The 21,596-nt window shown below is 66.0% G+C and overlaps 1 protein-coding gene across 1 annotated transcript in view; it reads left to right on the forward strand.

The window, feature by feature from the left end:
* LOC102455999 (receptor-type tyrosine-protein phosphatase F-like) overlaps positions 1-21,596 on the forward strand; it is a gene marked incomplete at its 3' end in the record, with an annotated part of 547,172 nt that overhangs the window by 501,393 nt on the left and 24,183 nt on the right. Inside the window, exons 14-17 of the mRNA XM_075917250.1 lie at positions 5,076-5,102; positions 15,930-16,047; positions 19,170-19,748; positions 20,063-20,160. Of these exons, the coding sequence (XP_075773365.1) occupies positions 5,076-5,102; positions 15,930-16,047; positions 19,170-19,748; positions 20,063-20,160 (822 nt within the window). The remainder of the gene's footprint in view (positions 1-5,075; positions 5,103-15,929; positions 16,048-19,169; positions 19,749-20,062; positions 20,161-21,596) is intronic.

Genomic DNA, 21,596 nt, shown 5'->3' on the forward strand with positions numbered 1-21,596 from the left:
GGGCAGAGCCAGCGTGTGGGCCCCCCCTCCTCTGCCGGACAGACACACGGACACCGGGCAGAGCCAGCGTGTGGGCCCCCCCCCCCCCCCCGCCGGACAGACACACGGACACCGGGCAGAGCCAGCGTGTGGGCCCCCCCTCCTCTGCCGGACAGACACACAGACACCGGGCAGAGCCAGCGTGTGGGCCCCCCCCTCCCCTGCCGGACAGACACACGGACACCGGGCAGAGCCAGCGTGTGGGCCCCCCTCCTCTGCCGGATAGACACACGGACACCGGGCAGAGCCAGCGTGTGGGCCCCCCTCCTCTGCCGGATAGACACACGGACACCGGGCAGAGCCAGCGTGTGGGCCCCCCCTCCCCTGCCGGACAGACACACGGACACCGGGCAGAGCCAGCGTGTGGGCCCCCCCTCCTCTGCCGGACAGACACACGGACACCGGGCAGAGCCAGCGTGTGGGCCCCCCCTCCTCTGCCGGACAGACACACGGACACCGGGCAGAGCCAGCGTGTGGGCCCCCCCTCCTCTGCCGGACAGACACACGGACACCGGGCAGAGCCAGCGTGTGGGCCCCGCCTCCCCTGCCGGACAGACACACGGACACCGGGCAGAGCCAGCGTGTGGGCCCCCCCTCCCCTGCCGGACAGACACACGGACACCGGGCAGAGCCAGCGTGTGGGCCCCCCCTCCTCTGCCGGACAGACACACGGACACCGGGCAGAGCCAGCGTGTGGGCCCCCCCTCCTCTGCCGGACAGACACACGGACACCGGGCAGAGCCAGCGTGTGGGCCCCCCCCTCCCCTGCCGGACAGACACACGGACACCGGGCAGAGCCAGCGTGTGGGCCCCCCCTCCTCTGCCGGACAGACACACGGACACCGGGCAGAGCCAGCGTGTGGGCCCCCCCTCCTCTGCCGGACAGACACACGGACACCGGGCAGAGCCAGCGTGTGAGCCCCCCCTCCCCTGCCGGACAGACACACAGACACCGGGCAGAGCCAGCGTGTGGGCCCCGCCTCCCCTGCCGGACAGACACACGGACACCGGGCAGAGCCAGCGTGTTAGCCCCCCTCCCCTGCCGGATAGACACACGGACACCGGGCAGAGCCAGCGTGTGGGCCCCCCCCTCCCCTGCCGGACAGACACACGGACACCGGGCAGAGCCAGCGTGTGCGCCCCCCCCTTCCCTGCCGGACAGACACACGGACACCGGGCAGAGCCAGCGTGTGGGCCCCGCCTCCCCTGCCGAACAGACACACGGACACCGGGCAGAGCCAGCGTGTGGGCCCCGCCTCCTCTGCCGGACAGACACACGGACACCGGGCAGAGCCAGCGTGTGGGCCCCGCCTCCTCTGCCGGACAGACACACGGACACCGGGCAGAGCCAGCGTGTGGGCCCCGCCTCCCCTGCCGGACAGACACACGGACACCGGGCAGAGCCAGCGTGTGGGCCCCGCCTCCCCTGCCGGACAGACACACGGACACCGGGCAGAGCCAGCGTGTGGGCCCCCCTCCTCTGCCGGACAGACACACGGACACCGGGCAGAGCCAGCGTGTGACCCCCCCCCCTCCCCTGCCGGACAGACACACGGACACCGGGCAGAGCCAGCGTGTGGGCCCCCCCTCCCCTGCCGGACAGACACACGGACACCGGGCAGAGCCAGCGTGTGGGCCCCCCCTCCTCTGCCGGACAGACACACGGACACCGGGCAGAGCCAGCGTGTGACCCCCCTCCCCTGCCGGACAGACACACGGACACCGGGCAGAGCCAGCGTGTGGGCCCCCCCTCCTCTGCCGGACAGACACACGGACACCGGGCAGAGCCAGCGTGTGGGCCCCCCCTCCTCTGCCGGACAGACACACGGACACCGGGCAGAGCCAGCGTGTGGGCCCCCCCCTCCCCTGCCGGACAGACACACGGACACCGGGCAGAGCCAGCGTGTGGGCCCCCCCCTCCCCTGCCGGACAGACACACGGACACCGGGCAGAGCCAGCGTGTGGGCCCCGCCTCCCCTGCCGGACAGACACACGGACACCGGGCAGAGCCAGCGTGTGGGCCCCCCCTCCTCTGCCGGACAGACACACGGACACCGGGCAGAGCCAGCGTGTGACCCCCCCCCCCTCCCCTGCCGGACAGACACACGGACACCGGGCAGAGCCAGCGTGTGGGCCCCCCCCTCCCCTGCCGGACAGACACACGGACACCGGCCTCCCTCCCAGACTCTGCCCCCCAGCCAGGTGCTGGTCTCCGCCTTCCGCCCTTTGTCTGGGTTAATACACTTGTGGGTGAGTCGGGGGCCCCGGTCACAGAGCAGGCCGCCCCCCCTCCGCCACAGCCAGCCCTGGCCCTTCCCCCAGAGCCATGGAGCGGGGCTGCCTGGCCCTGGCTTGCTTGCCGCGTCTGCGCGCTGGCCATGGCTGGCAAGGGGCCCTCGCCCTGTGCTGGCCTGGCTTCCCGGAGCCCCCGGCTCCGCGCCCAGCTGCAAGCGGGGGCCCGTCTGTCTGGCGTCGGCCCCGAGGGAGAGCGCCGGGTGGGTCCTGCCGGCCACGCTCTGCCCGTCTGTCTGGCGTCGGCCCCGAGGGAGAGCGCCGGGTGGGTCCTGCCGGCCACGCTCTGCCCGTCTGTCTGGCGTCGACCCCGAGGGAGAGCGCCGGGTGGGTCCTGCCGGCCACGCTCTGCCCGTCTGTCTGGCGTCGGCCCCGAGGGAGAGCGCCGGGTGGGTCCTGCCGGCCACGCTCTGCCCGTCTGTCTGGCGTCGGCCCCGAGGGAGAGCGCCGGGTGGGTCCTGCCGGCCACGCTCTGCCCGTCTGTCTGGCGTCGACCCCGAGGGAGAGCGCCGGGTGGGTCCTGCCGGCCACGCTCTGCCTGTCTGTCTGGCGTCGGCCCCGAGGGAGAGCGCCGGGTGGGTCCTGCCGGCCACGCTCTGCCTGTCTGTCTGGCGTCGGCCCCAAGGGAGAGCGCCGGGTGGGTCCTGCCGGCCACGCTCTGCCCGTCTGTCTGGCGTCGGCCCCGAGGGAGAGCGCCGGGTGGGTCCTGCCGGCCACGCTCTGCCTGTCTGTCTGGCGTCGGCCCCAAGGGAGAGCGCCGGGTGGGTCCTGCCGGCCACGCTCTGCCCGTCTGTCTGGCGTCGGCCCCGAGGGAGAGCGCCGGGTGGGTCCTGCCGGCCACGCTCTGCCCGTCTGTCTGGCGTCGGCCCCGAGGGAGAGCGCCGGGTGGGTCCTGCCGGCCACGCTCTGCCCGTCTGTCTGGCGTCGGCCCCGAGGGAGAGCGCCGGGTGGGTCCTGCCGGCCACGCTCTGCCCGTCTGTCTGGCGTCGGCCCCGAGGGAGAGCGCCGGGTGGGTCCTGCCGGCCACGCTCTGCCCGTCTGTCTGGCGTCGGCCCCGAGGGAGAGCGCCGGGTGGGTCCTGCCGGCCACGCTCTGCCCGTCTGTCTGGCGTCGGCCCCGAGGGAGAGCGCCGGGTGGGTCCTGCCGGCCACGCTCTGCCCGTCTGTCTGGCGTCGGCCCCGAGGGAGAGCGCCGGGTGGGTCCTGCTGGCCACGCTCTGCCCGTCTGTCTGGCGTCGGCCCCGAGGGAGAGCGCCGGGTGGGTCCTGCCGGCCACGCTCTGCCCGTCTGTCTGGCGTCCGCAGCCCCCTGTGCCGGGGGAGCCCTCGCCTCCGCCCACCCGCACCCGCCAGGCGGCTTGTGCCGCTCTGCTCGCAGGCTCCCTGCTGAAGGCCCCTCCGCTGGGCCTGCCGAGGGGGACGGCGAAGCAGGAGCCCTGGGTCTCTCAGCCCGGCCGGTACCGAGGCCAAACGGCCCCGCGCAGCCGAGCGGGCGCTAAGTCGCGCCCTTGCCAGAGCCGTGCCTGGGGGAGGCGGCCGGTTCCCTGCAGGGGCCAGAGCGGCCCGGCCCGGCGCCGAGGATGAGGCGCCCTGTTGGCAGCGCAGCAGCCACCGATCGGCGATAGCGCCTCCCCGAGCCGTTTGCCTCCTGCACGCAGCCCGGGCCTTACGGCCACTGGCGGCTCCTCTGCACCTTGCCCATTACCAGGGAACTGAGCCAGCTGAGGAGGGGGGCACGGCTCACAGGTGGTGCCCACACTCGGCTCCTGGGCGGAGCCCCCCTCCAGCGCGGCAGCCCCCTCTCGGGGAGCCCCCCCAGCGGCAGTGAGACGGCCCCCTCTCGGGGAGCCCCCCCCAGCGGCAGTGAGACGGCCCCTTCTCGGGGAGCCCCCCCCAGCGGCAGTGAGACGGCCCCCTCTCGGGGAGCCCCCCCCCAGCGGCAGTGAGACGGCCCCCTCTCGGGGAGCCCCCCCCAGCGGCAGTGAGACGGCCCCTTCTCGGGGAGCCCCCCCCAGCGGCAGTGAGACGGCCCCCTCTCGGGGAGCCCCCCCCAGCGGCAGTGAGACGGCCCCTTCTCGGGGAGCCCCCCCAGCGGCAGTGAGACGGCCCCCTCTCGGGGAGCCCCCCCCCAGCGGCAGTGAGACGGCCCCCTCTCGGGGAGCCCCCCCCAGCGGCAGTGAGACGGCCCCCTCTCGGGGAGCCCCCCCCAGCGGCAGTGAGACGGCCCCTTCTCGGGGAGCCCCCCCAGCGGCAGTGAGACGGCCCCCTCTCGGGGAGCCCCCCCCAGCGGCACTCTGCAGCCAGTCTGCTCTAGGCTGCTCTTCCCTCCGGCCCCGGGCTGGTGCCTGGGGGGAGCTTGGCGAAGACAGGTCTCGGCAGCAGTGTTGGCCAGGCAGGTCTCGATGCAGCCTGCTCAGCACTTGTCTGTCTCAGGGCTGCCCCGGCGCTAGCTAGCCAGGCTCGCTGCAGGCCAGGCTGTGGGGCGGGGGGAGCACATGGGCCCCTCTCCGTCTTTGGGAGAGGAAGCTGCTTGGCCCTGCTTTGTTGGGATTTTCCAGCCCTGCGGCACAGGCTGGCTGCATGCAGGGGATTGCTCTGAACCCCGCCTGTCCTGAGAGCCTCCTGTGTAAGGTTACAGCCAGCCCCGTCCTGCTCACCCAGGCTGCTGCCCGCTCAGCCCCTCCCTGGCAGTCCTCCCTAAAAATCCTGTCTTCGTTTTTTCTCCTCCTTCTGTTCTCCCCATCAGTGGAGGGCTGAGGACTCCATCGACCATGTGAGTACCACTCGGGGTGTGCTGGTGTGGATCAGAGGGTCTGGCAAATCGAGGGATCCGTTGGCTAGACATAGTGCTGTCAGAACAGCCCGGGCGCGCCCTTGAAATGGCTGGAGAGGTGCGCGGTGAGGCGCCCGCCAGCAGAGCCAGAGACACCTGGCAGTTGGCTGGCTGCTACCTGCAGCCGCGCAATTGGCCTGTCCCGTAAGCCGAGCAATTGGCCTGTCCCGTAAGCCGTGCAATTGGCCTGTCCCGTAAGCCGAGCAATTGGCCTGTCCCGTAAGCCGCGCAATTGGCCTGTCCCGTAAGCCGTGCAATTGGCCTGTCCCGTAAGCCGTGCAATTGGCCTGTCCCGTAAGCCGAGCAATTGGCCTGTCCCGTAATCTGAGCAATTGGCCTGTCCCGTAAGCCGCGCAATTGGCCTGTCCCGTAAGCCGAGCAATTGGCCTGTCCCGTAAGAGGAGCAATTGGCCTGTCCCGTAAGCCGCGCAATTGGCCTGTCCCGTAAGCCGTGCAATTGGCCTGTCCCGTAAGCCGCGCAATTGGCCTGTCCCGTAAGCCGTGCAATTGGCCTGTCCCGTAAGCTGAGTAATTGGCCTGTCCCGTAAGCCGAGCAATTGGCCTGTCCCGTAAGCTGAGCAATTGGCCTGTCCCGTAAGCCGAGCAATTGGCCTGTCCCGTAAGCCGAGCAATTGGCCTGTCCCGTAAACCGAGCAATTGGCCTGTCCCGTAAGCCGCGCAATTGGCCTGTCCCGTAAGCCGCGCAATTGGCCTGTCCCGTAAGCCGAGCAATTGGCCTGTCCCGTAAGCCGCGCAATTGGCCTGTCCCGTAAGCCGAGCAATTGGCCTGTCCCGTAAGCCGCGCAATTGGCCTGTCCCGTAAGCCGTGCAATTGGCCTGTCCCGTAAGCCGAGCAATTGGCCTGTCCCGTAAACCGTGCAATTGGCCTGTCCCGTAAGCCGAGCAATTGGCCTGTCCCGTAAGATGAGCAATTGGCCTGTCCCGTAAGCCGTGCAATTGGCCTGTCCCGTAAGACGAGCAATTGGCCTGTCCCGTAATCTGAGCAATTGGCCTGTCCCGTAAGCCGAGCAATTGGCCTGTCCCGTAAGCCGAGCAATTGGCCTGTCCCGTAAGCCGCGCAATTGGCCTGTCCCGTAAGCCGCGCAATTGGCCTGTCCCGTAAGACGAGCAATTGGCCTGTCCCGTAAGCCGCGCAATTGGCCTGTCCCGTAAGCCGTGCAATTGGCCTGTCCCGTAATCCGAGCAATTGGCCTGTCCCGTAAGCCGCGCAATTGGCCTGTCCCGTAAGCCGCGCAATTGGCCTGTCCCGTAAGCCGAGCAATTGGCCTGTCCCGTAAGCCGAGCAATTGGCCTGTCCCGTAAGCCGAGCAATTGGCCTGTCCCGTAAGCCGAGCAATTGGCCTGTCCCGTAAGAGGAGCAATTGGCCTGTCCCGTAAGCCGCGCAATTGGCCTGTCCCGTAAGACGCGCAATTGGCCTGTCCCGTAAACCGTGCAATTGGCCTGTCCCGTAAACCGTGCAATTGGCCTGTCCCGTAAGCTGAGCAATTGGCCTGTCCCGTAAGACGTGCAATTGGCCTGTCCCGTAAGCCGAGCAATTGGCCTGTCCCGTAAGCCGAGCAATTGGCCTGTCCCGTAAGCCGAGCAATTGGCCTGTCCCGTAAGCCGTGCAATTGGCCTGTCCCGTAAGCCGAGCAATTGGCCTGTCCCGTAAGCCGAGCAATTGGCCTGTCCCGTAAGCCGTGCAATTGGCCTGTCCCGTAAGCCGTGCAATTGGCCTGTCCCGTAAGACGAGCAATTGGCCTGTCCCGTAAGCCGCGCAATTGGCCTGTCCCGTAAGCCGAGCAATTGGCCTGTCCCGTAAGCCGAGCAATTGGCCTGTCCCGTAAGAGGAGCAATTGGCCTGTCCCGTAAGCCGAGCAATTGGCCTGTCCCGTAAGCCGTGCAATTGGCCTGTCCCGTAAGCCGAGCAATTGGCCTGTCCCGTAAGCCGTGCAATTGGCCTGTCCCGTAAGCCGCGCAATTGGCCTGTCCCGTAAGCCGCGCAATTGGCCTGTCCCGTAAGCCGCGCAATTGGCCTGTCCCGTAAGCCGCGCAATTGGCCTGTCCCGTAAGCCGAGCAATTGGCCTGTCCCATAAGACGCGCAATTGGCCTGTCCCGTAAGCCGCGCAATTGGCCTGTCCCGTAAGACGTGCAATTGGCCTGTCCCGTAAGCCGAGCAATTGGCCTGTCCCGTAAGCCGAGCAATTGGCCTGTCCCGTAAGCCGTGCAATTGGCCTGTCCCGTAAGCCGAGCAATTGGCCTGTCCCGTAAGCCGTGCAATTGGCCTGTCCCGTAAGCCGTGCAATTGGCCTGTCCCGTAAGCCGAGCAATTGGCCTGTCCCGTAAGAGGAGCAATTGGCCTGTCCCGTAAGCCGCGCAATTGGCCTGTCCCGTAAGACGTGCAATTGGCCTGTCCCGTAAACCGTGCAATTGGCCTGTCCCGTAAACCGTGCAATTGGCCTGTCCCGTAAGAGGAGCAATTGACCTGTCCCGTAAGCCGAGCAATTGGCCTGTCCCGTAAGCCGAGCAATTGGCCTGTCCCGTAAGCCGCGCAATTGGCCTGTCCCGTAAGCCGTGCAATTGGCCTGTCCCGTAAGCCGCGCAATTGGCCTGTCCCGTAAGCCGTGCAATTGGCCTGTCCCGTAAGCCGTGCAATTGGCCTGTCCCGTAAACCGTGCAATTGGCCTGTCCCGTAAACCGTGCAATTGGCCTGTCCCGTAAGAGGAGCAATTGGCCTGTCCCGTAAGCCGAGCAATTGGCCTGTCCCGTAAGCCGAGCAATTGGCCTGTCCCGTAAGCCGAGCAATTGGCCTGTCCCGTAAGCCGCGCAATTGGCCTGTCCCGTAAGCCGTGCAATTGGCCTGTCCCGTAAGCCGCGCAATTGGCCTGTCCCGTAAGCCGTGCAATTGGCCTGTCCCGTAAGCCGCGCAATTGGCCTGTCCCGTAAGCCGTGCAATTGGCCTGTCCCGTAAGCCGAGCAATTGGCCTGTCCCGTAAGCCGAGCAATTGGCCTGTCCCGTAAGCCGAGCAATTGGCCTGTCCCGTAAGCCGTGCAATTGGCCTGTCCCGTAAGACGAGCAATTGGCCTGTCCCGTAAGCCGAGCAATTGGCCTGTCCCGTAAGCCGTGCAATTGGCCTGTCCCGTAAGACGAGCAATTGGCCTGTCCCGTAAGCCGAGCAATTGGCCTGTCCCGTAAGCCGTGCAATTGGCCTGTCCCGTAAGCCGAGCAATTGGCCTGTCCCGTAAGCCGAGCAATTGGCCTGTCCCGTAAGCCGTGCAATTGGCCTGTCCCGTAAGATGAGCAATTGGCCTGTCCCGTAAGCCGAGCAATTGGCCTGTCCCGTAAGCCGAGCAATTGGCCTGTCCCGTAAGCCGAGCAATTGGCCTGTCCCGTAAGACGAGCAATTGGCCTGTCCCGTAAGCCGTGCAATTAGCCTGTCCCGTAAGACGAGCAATTGGCCTGTCCCGTAAGCCGAGCAATTGGCCTGTCCCGTAAGCCGAGCAATTGGCCTGTCCCGTAAGCCGTGCAATTGGCCTGTCCCGTAAGCCGAGCAATTGGCCTGTCCCGTAAGCCGTGCAATTGGCCTGTCCCGTAAGCCGTGCAATTGGCCTGTCCCGTAAGACGAGCAATTGGCCTGTCCCGTAAGCCGAGCAATTGGCCTGTCCCGTAAGCCGTGCAATTGGCCTGTCCCGTAAGCCGAGCAATTGGCCTGTCCCGTAAGCCGAGCAATTGGCCTGTCCCGTAAGCCGTGCAATTGGCCTGTCCCGTAAGCCGAGCAATTGGCCTGTCCCGTAAGCCGAGCAATTGGCCTGTCCCGTAAGCCGAGCAATTGGCCTGTCCCGTAAGCCGAGCAATTGGCCTGTCCCGTAAGCCGCGCAATTGGCCTGTCCCGTAAGCCGAGCAATTGGCCTGTCCCGTAAGCCGAGCAATTGGCCTGTCCCGTAAGCCGAGCAATTGGCCTGTCCCGTAAGCCGAGCAATTGGCCTGTCCCGTAAGCCGAGCAATTGGCCTGTCCCGTAAGAGGAGCAATTGGCCTGTCCCGTAAGCCGAGCAATTGGCCTGTCCCGTAAGAGGAGCAATTGGCCTGTCCCGTAAGCCGCGCAATTGGCCTGTCCCGTAATCTGAGCAATTGGCCTGTCCCGTAAGCCGCGCAATTGGCCTGTCCCGTAAGACGTGCAATTGGCCTGTCCCGTAAGAGGAGCAATTGGCCTGTCCCGTAAACCGTGCAATTGGCCTGTCCCGTAAGACGTGCAATTGGCCTGTCCCGTAAACCGTGCAATTGGCCTGTCCCGTAAACCGTGCAATTGGCCTGTCCCGTAAGCCGCGCAATTGGCCTGTCCCGTAAGACGTGCAATTGGCCTGTCCCGTAAACCGTGCAATTGGCCTGTCCCGTAAACCGTGCAATTGGCCTGTCCCGTAAGAGGAGCAATTGACCTGTCCCGTAAGCCGAGCAATTGGCCTGTCCCGTAAGCCGAGCAATTGGCCTGTCCCGTAAGCCGCGCAATTGGCCTGTCCCGTAAGCCGTGCAATTGGCCTGTCCCGTAAGCCGCGCAATTGGCCTGTCCCGTAAGCCGTGCAATTGGCCTGTCCCGTAAGCCGTGCAATTGGCCTGTCCCGTAAACCGTGCAATTGGCCTGTCCCGTAAACCGTGCAATTGGCCTGTCCCGTAAGAGGAGCAATTGGCCTGTCCCGTAAGCCGAGCAATTGGCCTGTCCCGTAAGCCGAGCAATTGGCCTGTCCCGTAAGCCGAGCAATTGGCCTGTCCCGTAAGCCGCGCAATTGGCCTGTCCCGTAAGCCGTGCAATTGGCCTGTCCCGTAAGCCGCGCAATTGGCCTGTCCCGTAAGCCGTGCAATTGGCCTGTCCCGTAAGCCGCGCAATTGGCCTGTCCCGTAAGCCGTGCAATTGGCCTGTCCCGTAAGCCGAGCAATTGGCCTGTCCCGTAAGCCGAGCAATTGGCCTGTCCCGTAAGCCGAGCAATTGGCCTGTCCCGTAAGCCGTGCAATTGGCCTGTCCCGTAAGACGAGCAATTGGCCTGTCCCGTAAGCCGAGCAATTGGCCTGTCCCGTAAGCCGTGCAATTGGCCTGTCCCGTAAGACGAGCAATTGGCCTGTCCCGTAAGCCGAGCAATTGGCCTGTCCCGTAAGCCGTGCAATTGGCCTGTCCCGTAAGCCGAGCAATTGGCCTGTCCCGTAAGCCGAGCAATTGGCCTGTCCCGTAAGCCGTGCAATTGGCCTGTCCCGTAAGATGAGCAATTGGCCTGTCCCGTAAGCCGAGCAATTGGCCTGTCCCGTAAGCCGAGCAATTGGCCTGTCCCGTAAGCCGAGCAATTGGCCTGTCCCGTAAGACGAGCAATTGGCCTGTCCCGTAAGCCGTGCAATTAGCCTGTCCCGTAAGACGAGCAATTGGCCTGTCCCGTAAGCCGAGCAATTGGCCTGTCCCGTAAGCCGAGCAATTGGCCTGTCCCGTAAGCCGTGCAATTGGCCTGTCCCGTAAGCCGAGCAATTGGCCTGTCCCGTAAGCCGTGCAATTGGCCTGTCCCGTAAGCCGTGCAATTGGCCTGTCCCGTAAGACGAGCAATTGGCCTGTCCCGTAAGCCGAGCAATTGGCCTGTCCCGTAAGCCGTGCAATTGGCCTGTCCCGTAAGCCGAGCAATTGGCCTGTCCCGTAAGCCGAGCAATTGGCCTGTCCCGTAAGCCGTGCAATTGGCCTGTCCCGTAAGCCGAGCAATTGGCCTGTCCCGTAAGCCGAGCAATTGGCCTGTCCCGTAAGCCGAGCAATTGGCCTGTCCCGTAAGCCGCGCAATTGGCCTGTCCCGTAAGCCGAGCAATTGGCCTGTCCCGTAAGCCGAGCAATTGGCCTGTCCCGTAAGCCGAGCAATTGGCCTGTCCCGTAAGCCGAGCAATTGGCCTGTCCCGTAAGCCGAGCAATTGGCCTGTCCCGTAAGAGGAGCAATTGGCCTGTCCCGTAAGCCGAGCAATTGGCCTGTCCCGTAAGAGGAGCAATTGGCCTGTCCCGTAAGCCGCGCAATTGGCCTGTCCCGTAATCTGAGCAATTGGCCTGTCCCGTAAGCCGCGCAATTGGCCTGTCCCGTAAGACGTGCAATTGGCCTGTCCCGTAAGAGGAGCAATTGGCCTGTCCCGTAAACCGTGCAATTGGCCTGTCCCGTAAGACGTGCAATTGGCCTGTCCCGTAAACCGTGCAATTGGCCTGTCCCGTAAACCGTGCAATTGGCCTGTCCCGTAAGCTGAGCAATTGGCCTGTCCCGTAAGCCGTGCAATTGGCCTGTCCCGTAAGACGTGCAATTGGCCTGTCCCGTAAGCCGAGCAATTGGCCTGTCCCGTAAGCCGCGCAATTGGCCTGTCCCGTAAGCCGCGCAATTGGCCTGTCCCGTAAGCCGCGCAATTGGCCTGTCCCGTAAGCCGCGCAATTGGCCTGTCCCGTAAGCCGTGCAATTGGCCTGTCCCGTAAACCGTGCAATTGGCCTGTCCCGTAAGCCGTGCAATTGGCCTGTCCCGTAAGCCGAGCAATTGGCCTGTCCCGTAAGCCGAGCAATTGGCCTGTCCCGTAAACCGAGCAATTGGCCTGTCCCGTAAGCCGAGCAATTGGCCTGTCCCGTAAGCCGCGCAATTGGCCTGTCCCGTAAGCCGCGCAATTGGCCTGTCCCGTAAGCCGTGCAATTGGCCTGTCCCGTAAGCCGAGCAATTGGCCTGTCCCGTAAGCCGAGCAATTGGCCTGTCCCGTAAGCCGCGCAATTGGCCTGTCCCGTAAGCCGCGCAATTGGCCTGTCCCGTAAGAGGAGCAATTGGCCTGTCCCGTAAGACGAGCAATTGGCCTGTCCCGTAAGACGAGCAATTGGCCTGTCCCGTAAGAGGAGCAATTGGCCTGTCCCGTAATCTGAGCAATTGGCCTGTCCCGTAAGACGAGCAATTGGCCTGTCCTGTAAGCCGTGCAATTGGCCTGTCCCGTAAGCCGTGCAATTGGCCTGTCCCGTAAGCCGCGCAATTGGCCTGTCCCGTAAGCCGCGCAATTGGCCTGTCCCGTAAGAGGAGCAATTGGCCTGTCCCGTAATCTGAGCAATTGGCCTGTCCCGTAAAACGTGCAATTGGCCTGTCCCGTAAGGTGAGCAATTGGCCTGTCCCGTAAGCCGAGCAATTGGCCTGTCCCGTAAGAGGAGCAATTGGCCTGTCCCGTAATCTGAGCAATTGGCCTGTCCCGTAATCCGAGCAATTGGCCTGTCCCGTAAACCGTGCAATTGGCCTGTCCCGTAAGAGGAGCAATTGGCCTGTCCCGTAATCCGAGCAATTGGCCTGTCCCGTAAACCGCGCAATTGGCCTGTCCCGTAAGCCGAGCAATTGGCCTGTCCCGTAAGCCGCGCAATTGGCCTGTCCCGTAATCTGAGCAATTGGCCTGTCCCGTAATCCGAGCAATTGGCCTGTCCCGTAAACCGTGCAATTGGCCTGTCCCGTAAGCCGCGCAATTGGCCTGTCCCGTAATCTGAGCAATTGGCCTGTCCCGTAATCCGAGCAATTGGCCTGTCCCGTAAACCGTGCAATTGGTCTGTCCCGTAAGCCGTGCAATTGGCCTGTCCCGTAAGACGTGCAATTGGCCTGTCCCGTAAGCCGTGCAATTGGTCTGTCCCGTAAGACGTGCAATTGGCCTGTCCCGTAATCTGAGCAATTGGCCTGTCCCGTAAGCCGTGCAATTGGCCTGTCCCGTAAGCCGTGCAATTGGCCTGTCCCGTAATCTGAGCAATTGGCCTGTCCCGTAAGCCGCGCAATTGGCCTGTCCCGTAAGACGTGCAATTGGCCTGTCCCGTAATCTGAGCAATTGGCCTGTCCCATAAGCCGCGCAATTGGCCTGTCCCGTAAGACGTGCAATTGGCCTGTCCCGTAATCTGAGCAATTGGCCTGTCCCGTAATCTGAGCAATTGGCCTGTCCCGTAAGCCGCGCAATTGGCCTGTCCCGTAAGACGTGCAATTGGCCTGTCCCGTAAGCCGAGCAATTGGCCTGTCCCGTAAGACGTGCAATTGGCCTGTCCCGTAATCTGAGCAATTGGCCTGTCCCGTAAGCCGCGCAATTGGCCTGTCCCGTAAGACGTGCAATTGGCCTGTCCCGTAAGCCGCGCAATTGGCCTGTCCCGTAAGACGTGCAATTGGCCTGTCCCGTAATCTGAGCAATTGGCCTGTCCCATAAGCCGAGCAATTGGCCTGTCCCGTAATCCGCGCAATTGGCCTGTCCCGTAAGCCGAGCAATTGGCCTGTCCCGTAAGCCGCGCAATTGGCCTGTCCCGTAAGACGTGCAATTGGCCTGTCCCGTAATCTGAGCAATTGGCCTGTCCCGTAAGCCGAGCAATTGGCCTGTCCCGTAAGAGGAGCAATTGGCCTGTCCCGTAATCTGAGCAATTGGCCTGTCCCGTAAGACGAGCAATTGGCCTGTCCCGTAAGCCGAGCAATTGGCCTGTCCCGTAAGACGAGCAATTGGCCTGTCCCGTAAGCCGCGCAATTGGCCTGTCCCGTAAGCCGCGCAATTGACCTGTCCCGTAAACCGCGCAATTGGCCTGTCCCGTAAGCCGCGCAATTGGCCTGTCCCGTAAGCTGAGCAATTGGCCTGTCCCGTAAGACGCGCAATTGGCCTGTCCCGTAAGACGAGCAATTGGCCTGTCCCGTAAGCCGCGCAATTGGCCTGTCCCGTAAGCCGCGCAATTGGCCTGTCCCGTAAGACGTGCAATTGGCCTGTCCCGTAATCTGAGCAATTGGCCTGTCCCGTAAGACGAGCAATTGGCCTGTCCCGTAAGCCGAGCAATTGGCCTGTCCCGTAAGACGAGCAATTGGCCTGTCCCGTAAGCCGCGCAATTGGCCTGTCCCGTAAGCCGCGCAATTGGCCTGTCCCGTAATCTGAGCAATTGGCCTGTCCCGTAAGACGAGCAATTGGCCTGTCCCGTAAGCCGCGCAATTGGCCTGTCCCGTAAGCCGCGCAATTGGCCTGTCCCGTAAACCGCGCAATTGGCCTGTCCCGTAAGCCGAGCAATTGGCCTGTCCCGTAAGCCGCGCAATTGGCCTGTCCCGTAAGACGAGCAATTGGCCTGTCCCGTAAGCCGTGCAATTGGCCTGTCCCGTAAGCCGCGCAATTGGCCTGTCCCGTAAGACGAGCAATTGGCCTGTCCCGTAAGCCGTGCAATTGGCCTGTCCCGTAAGCCGCGCAATTGGCCTGTCCCGTAAACCGCGCAATTGGCCTGTCCCGTAAGACGAGCAATTGGCCTGTCCCGTAAACCGCGCAATTGGCCTGTCCCGTAAGCCGAGCAATTGGCCTGTCCCGTAAGACGAGCAATTGGCCTGTCCCGTAAGCCGAGCAATTGGCCTGTCCGCACTGCCGGCCTGTGGCAATGCAGCTGCAGCAGGCTGGTGGGCGGCTCCAGAGGCAGCCTGCTCTCTGCTGCAGGTGGGTCACATAGCTGGGCGGTGAAATCCGATAGAGAATCGTTAAAGCTCATGGATCCCGCCCGCTCAGCCGCTGCAGCAGGAAACAGCCACACGGCCACAGCCGGGACAGGCTCCCCGCATTCAGAAACACAAACGCAGAGGAGCAATCCAGGAAATGGCCTTTGAGGGGCAGCGTTTGGGTTACGCACCCCGCTGCGCGCTGGCCAGGTCCCTGCTGGGGGGTTTGTGATGACAGCCCTATGTCTCCACTGTGCAATCACCCCCCCCCCCGGCATGCTCTCCCTCCGGCCTGGAGGGGGCGGGGAGCCGGCTGTCCCGTGCACAACGCCGGGTCGGGAGTGGGGGATCTCTGCTGCTCTGTGTCGGGTGCCATTCTTGTCGGTGCTTGTTGATTTGTCTCGGGCTTGGCTGCTCCCACTGGGCGGGGAGCCGGGCAGTTCCCTTCGGTGGGTGCGGAAATCAGGAGTTTGGGACCGTTCACGGGAGAGCACGAGGATGGAGCGATCCAGCCGCATCCCTGGAAAGCACGCCCCAGCCCCCGCCCTGCCCTCAGCCCCCGCCTTGCCCCCCCATGCAGATCCGCCTGCCCTGGGGCCGCTCTTGCACCTGGCCAGTCCCGGGGCTGGGGCTGGGAACGCAGCCCCCGCGGCAGGAGGGAGGGAGGGCTCCCCTCCGCTGAAGGGCCGCCCGGGCTGTGCGAGAGGCGGTAAGGCCGCCGGGGGGGCGGGGTCCTTTGGGGAGCGCTGACGGGCCGCGGCGGAGGTAAGGCAGGGCCCTGTGTGCAGCGGGAAGGCACCAGAGGCCCAGTTCAGAGGCCTGGGTCCTGGCGTTATCTGCCCCTCCCCTCATAGCCGGGGCAGCCGGGGGCGGGGCAGGGTCTCTGTTTTCTCAGCCCTCCCCTGTGGGCGGCCAGGCCCCCTCTGAGAACGGCCCCGGGTACCCAGGACCCGCCCTGGCCGGATGCCTGGCAGGGCCCGCGGGAGCCTTGGTCTTGCAGCCCCCCCCGGTGGCCAGTCACATTCCACTCTGCCCTGGAGGGAGGCGCTGCCCAGGCCTGGCTGCACCCGCCCCGCCCCCCACCCCCCGCCCCCCGCCCCGGCAGCTGTGAGGACAAGGCTGGCGCGGGGCAGCTGTGGGCGCCCCCGAGCGAGGAGACAGGAGCCCCGTGCAAATGGCGCCCTCCTTCCATTAGCGCCGTGCGGCCGGGCAGACCCGCAGGGCGAGGCACGAAGGGAGAGCAGCCGCCAGCCCCCGCTCACCCCGGCAGTAACCGTCTGGCTTCTTCTTCCTTGTTTTCCGCTCCCCGCCGAATGGCCCCGCAGGAAACCGTCCTCGGAGGCCTGCTCCCGGAAAGCACCTACTCCATCACCGTGGCCGCCTACACCACCAAAGGGGACGGCGCCCGCAGCAAGCCCAAAGTGGTCACCATGCCGGGCGCGGGTGAGTGGGCAGAGCTGGCGGGCGGCGGGGCCAGGCACAGCGGGCGCAGATGTGGGTCTGGCCGGGCGTGGCGCTGCCTGGGGCATCCTGGCCTGGGGGTCGGCGCGTCGCTCGTCGGGCGGGAGGCGTTTCGTGGGCAGCAGGGCCCCCCCCCGGTGCTACGCGCTAACGGCAGCAGGGCCCCCCCGGCGCTACGCGCTAACGGCAGCAGGGCCCCCCCCCCGGTGCTACGCGCTAACGGCAGCAGGGCCCCCCCCCGGCGCTACGCGCTAACGGCAGCAGGGCCCCCCCCGGTGCTACGCGCTAACGGCAGCAGGGCCCCCCCGGCGCTACGCGCTAACGGCAGCAGGGCCCCCCCGGCGCTACGCGCTAACGGCAGCAGGGCCCCCCCCCGGCGCTACGCGCTAACGGCAGCAGGGCCCCCCCCGGCGCTACGCGCTAACGGCAGCAGGGCCCCCCCCCCGGTGCTACGCGCTAACGGCAGCAGGGCCCCCCCGGCGCTACGCGCTAACGGCAGCAGGGCCCCCCCGGTGCTACGCGCTAACGGCAGCAGGGCCCCCCCCCGGCGCTACGCGCTAACGGCAGCAGGGCCCCCCCCCGGTGCTACGCACTAACGGCAGCAGGGCCCCCCCCGGTGCTACACACTAACGGCAGCAGGGCCCCCCCCGGTGCTATGCGCTAACGGCAGCAGGGCCCCCCCCGGTGCTACGCGCTAACGGCAGCAGGGCCCCCCCCCGGTGCTACGCACTAACGGCAGCAGGGCCCCCCCGGTGCTACGCGCTAATGGCAGCAGGGCCCCCCCCCAGCGCTACGCGCTAACGGCAGCAGGGCCCCCCCCGGTGCTACGCGCTAACGGCAGCAGGGCCCCCCCCGGCGCTACGCGCTAACGGCAGCAGGGCCCCCCCCGGCGCTACGCGCTAACGGCAGCAGGGCCCCCCCCGGTGCTACGCGCTAACGGCAGCAGGGCCCCCCCCGGCGCTACGCGCTAACGGCAGCAGGGCCCCCCCCCGGCGCTACGCGCTAACGGCAGCAGGGCCCCCCCCGGTGCTACGCGCTAACGGCAGCAGGGCCCCCCCGGCGCTACGCGCTAACGGCAGCAGGGCCCCCCCGGCGCTACGCGCTAACGGCAGCAGGGCCCCCCCCCGGCGCTACGCGCTAACGGCAGCAGGGCCCCCCCCGGCGCTACGCGCTAACGGCAGCAGGGCCCCCCCCCCCGGTGCTACGCGCTAACGGCAGCAGGGCCCCCCCGGCGCTACGCGCTAACGGCAGCAGGGCCCCCCCGGTGCTACGCGCTAACGGCAGCAGGGCCCCCCCCCGGCGCTACGCGCTAACGGCAGCAGGGCTCCCCGGCGGGAGGCGCGTTGTAAGCGCCCGGTTCTACGCGCTAACGGCAGCAGGGCCCCCCCGGCGCTACGCGCTAACGGCAGCAGGGCTCCCCGGCGGGAGGCGCGTTGTAAGCGCCCGGTTCTACGCGCTAACGGCAGCAGGGCTCCCCGGCGGGAGGCGCGTTGGACGGTTACGACGTGCGGAATCAGCATAAAACACCCTCTATCCCAAGGTGCTGGGGCCGCCAGGGATTGCGCCGCGAGCTTGGGTAATAGAGACGCTAGCGACGTCCCTTGAGTTCCGTGTCTCACGAGGAGCAGGGTGCCCAGAGCTGCCCCCCTGCAGTCGGTCCAGCTCCTGGGGACGTCAGGCAGGGCCTGGTGGGGCCGGAACGCCGCCAAGCGCAGCGGCTTCGGGGTTGTGCTGCCGTGCCACCGACCTGGGTGTCATTTCGGCCCTGCGCTCCGGGACGCGCTTGCTTCTCCTCCTGCGGGGAGCTCCCCAGCCCGGTGCGAGAAGCATGCCCGGAGCGCGTACCTCCCCTCGCTCGCTCGGCGGCCGGGGCACGGGACGAAAGCTGCCACGTCCTGGGGCACACGGCTGCTGCCCCCTCCCGAAATGGCGCTGGGCCAGCCTGCGCTGCTCTGCTCCAGCCGGCGGGTGATGGGGGACCCTAGAATCCCAGAGCACTGGCACGGGAAGGGACCTCGGGAGTCATGGAGCCCAGCCCCTGCTGTCTGTCCAGCCTGCTCAGCCGTCTCCGGGCCAGACACCCTCCATTCCCAGCTGAGGTTCTGGCCCGGGGAAGGCAGCGGCCCCGCACTTGTGCGGCTGCTGTTCCCCAGCCACATTGGCATTCACATCGTGAGCTGGTTCATCAGCTGCACCGGACGTATCTGATTGCAAACAGCCCCTCCCCCAGCCCTGCACATGGTGCGAGTGCGAGTGCGAGGCTGGGGAGGAAGGTTGCTGCAGCCAGATGGATCAGGGTGCCGGGAATGGGGGTTGTGCGTCTGTCAAGGCCGTCCGTTGGGGCAGACTTTCGTCTGCGGAGCAGTGCCGGGCGGAGCAGTCCCCATAAAACCAGTAGAATCCAAGTGATCCGAGACAAACGCGGGGTTCTGAGGTTCGGGTAAAGCCGTTGCACATCGGAGCGGGCGAGTCAGCTGCTGCATTCATTGCAAACATCACAGCGACCAGGCTGGGTAGGCAAAGGCCCATCCAGCCCAGGGTCCTGTCTGCTCGCAGTGGCCAATGCCAGGTGCCCAGAGGGAGTGAACAGGCCAGGGAATCATCCAGTGATCCCTCCCGTCGCCCATTCCCAGCTTCTGACAAACACAGGCCAGGGACCTCTCCCTGCCCAGCCTGGCTAACAGCCGTCGATGGACCTACCTCCATGAATCTGTCTAGCTCTTTTTGTTAAAAGTCCTGCCCTTCACAACATCCTCTGGCGAGGAGTTCCACAGGTTGACTCTGCACAGTGTGAAGAAAAACTTCCTTTGTTTTTTGTTTTTTTTAAACCTGCCTCCTATGAATTTCATTGGGTGACCCCTCGTCCCAAGCTCATTTCCACTGTCAACATCTCAGTAGAATTTGGGGAATCTGAACCCAGAATTTGTTGGATCCAGTTTTCCCCAGCCTCTGGGTCCATCCGTGCCCGTCCATGCAGCCTGGTATGCTGCCCTGGCCGCTCTGGGATCCAAGCACAGAGTGACGCCAGTCCTGGGCCCACTAGCGCTGTTTTCTGCCCTCTCTCTGCCTGGCAGCAGGGTGGTGACAGTATGTTTGTGTTCCAGTGCCAGGCAGGCCCACCATGATGATTAGCACCACAGCCATGAACACCGCGCTCATCCAGTGGCACCCCCCCAAGGAGATGGTCGGGGAGCTGCTGGGGTACCGGCTGCAGTACAAGCGCACGGACGAGGAGAAGATGAACACCATGGACTTTGGGAAGAACGACCATCACTACACGGTGACCAGCCTGCACAAAGGTGCCACCTACCTCTTCAAGCTGGCGGCCAAGAACAGGGCCGGCCCGGGGGAGGAGTTCGAGAAGGAGATCACCACGGCAGAGGACGTGCCCAGCGGGTTCCCGCAGCGCCTGCGCGTGGTGGGACTCACCACCTCCACCACGGAGGTGGCCTGGGACCCCCCGGTGCTGGCGGAGCGCAACGGGCGAGTCACCAACTACACGGTTGTCTACCGAGATATCAACAGCCAGCAAGACCTGACCAACGTCACCCTGGAGACCAGCATCACCCTGGCCAACCTCAAGCCTGACACCACCTATGACATCAAAGTGAGGGCCCGCAACAGCAAGGGGGCAGGGCCTCTCAGCCCCAGCATCCAGTCCCGGACCATGCCCGTTGAGCAAGGTAGGCGCCAGGCCTGTGGCGGGGGCTGGGGTCCCCTGGCTCTGGCTAGCGAGGCCGTGCTGCCCTCACGGAGCCGGTGCGAGGTATTGCCTCTGTCACTCCCAGGGCCAGGCCCAGGCCCGCTTTCTCGGTGCGTGAAGGGGTGTCGGCTGGCCGGGCAGCCCCGCAAGGCGGGTCTCTGGGCTCAGCACGTGAGAGCTGCAGGAGCCGGTTCGGTCTGCGGCGGCCGCGCTCCGACGTGCAGAAATGCAGCCCCGCTGGGCCTGCGGGCGGGGGAGGGTGCGGCTCCGGCTCACGGCCTCCTTCTGTTCCAGTGTTCGCTAAGAATTTCCGTGTCAGCGCCGTGATGAAAACCTCCGTGCTGCTGAGCTGGGAAGTGCCTGACTCCTACAAGTCCGCCGTGCCCTTCAAGGTAGGCCCTGCGCCATGGCCTCGTGGCAGGGGAGCGGCAGCGCCCCGGGCAGCACTGGGCTGTGGGCACGAGCCGGGCCCCCTTGCTTGTCTCAGGGAAGGGGCTGCGGAAGCCCCCGAGGAAGTGCTGGTGCCAGGGGGTGCGGCTGCTTCCGGCGTCCTGTGGCTGCCTGGTTTGCTCCTGCCTCCTGGTCGCTGGCAGGGTCAGGCTGTGCTCTGGACCGGGCGCCGGGGCAGGGAGTGCCTGGCGAGGTGACGTTGGGAGCCCCTGAGGGCTGCAGACACTGCGCCAGCTCCCTGTCCCGCTGAGGACCTGGGCAGGGGAGCCTTTCTCAGGCGCTGCGCCGCCCGTTTCTGGCGTGGGCCCCCAGGGCCCTTCCCTCTGGCCCCCAAAGCATCCCCGGCCTGCTCTCGCCATCCGGTCACAGGGAGGCGTGTGCCGTCCTCCCAGCTCCCTGGCAAGGCCTGCCCGAGCCGCCCTCTTCTCGGGTCCTGGCGAGCGCCGCGCTCTGCGCCCGCTGGGGGCAGGGTACAGCCCAAGGCTGGCGACCGGCCAGGAGAGAGCTGGAAATGGGACCTGGTCAAAGAGCACCCTGAAAAGCAGGAAGCGAGTCCAGCTTCGAGCGGCTGGCCCGGGCCCAGAGCTCTCAGCAGCCGAGTCCTGGGCAGCAGTTCCAGGACCGGTTCCCAGTGTAGCCCCACGCACGCCCCTCTCTCTGGCTGCTGCGCTGTCCTGGCCCTGGGCCCGCAGTGGCCTGTTCCCTCGGGCCCTGCAAGCGTGGGGAGAGCGGCCGACGGGCGGGGCAGGCTGGGGAGAGTGGCTGAGGGGCGGGGAGGGCGGTGCAAGTGTGGGGAGAGTGGCAACGGGACGGAGCGGGTGAGAAAGGCTGGGGAGAAGGCCGAGAGGTGGGGCGGGGTGCAGAGCAGCTGAGGAGCAGGGTGGGCGGGGCAGCCGTGGGGAGCTGCCAAGGTGTGGGGTGGGCTTGGGCAGTCCAGGCGTGGGGAGAGCGGCTGAGGGGCAGGACAGGGTCAGCAGGGCAGGCTTGGGAGATGCCGCAGGGCAGAGCAGGGCAGGCCGGGGAGAGGCTGAGGGGTGGGATGGGGCGGGCAGGGCAGGCTGGGCATGAAGAGGCCAAGGGGCGGGGCGGGTAGGGCAGGCCGGGGAGGGCCAGGGTGGGGAGATGCTGCGGGGCGGGTGGGACAGGCTGGGGAAGGGTGGGGCGCGTGGGGCAGGCCGAGGAGATGCTGAGGGGTAGGGCAGGCCGGGGAGGGGAAGAGTGGGGAAATGCTGCGGGGTGGGTGGGGCAAGCCGAGGAAGGGGCGGGGCAGGCAGGGGAGATGCTGCCGGGCAGGGCAGGCCGGGGAGGGGCGGGGCAGGCCGGGGCGGGGTAGGCAGGGGAGATGTTGCCGGGCAGGGCAGGCCGGGGAGGGGCGGGG

This window comes from Pelodiscus sinensis, unplaced genomic scaffold (assembly GCF_049634645.1).
Source record: "Pelodiscus sinensis isolate JC-2024 unplaced genomic scaffold, ASM4963464v1 ctg74, whole genome shotgun sequence".
NCBI lineage: Eukaryota > Metazoa > Chordata > Testudines > Trionychidae > Pelodiscus > Pelodiscus sinensis.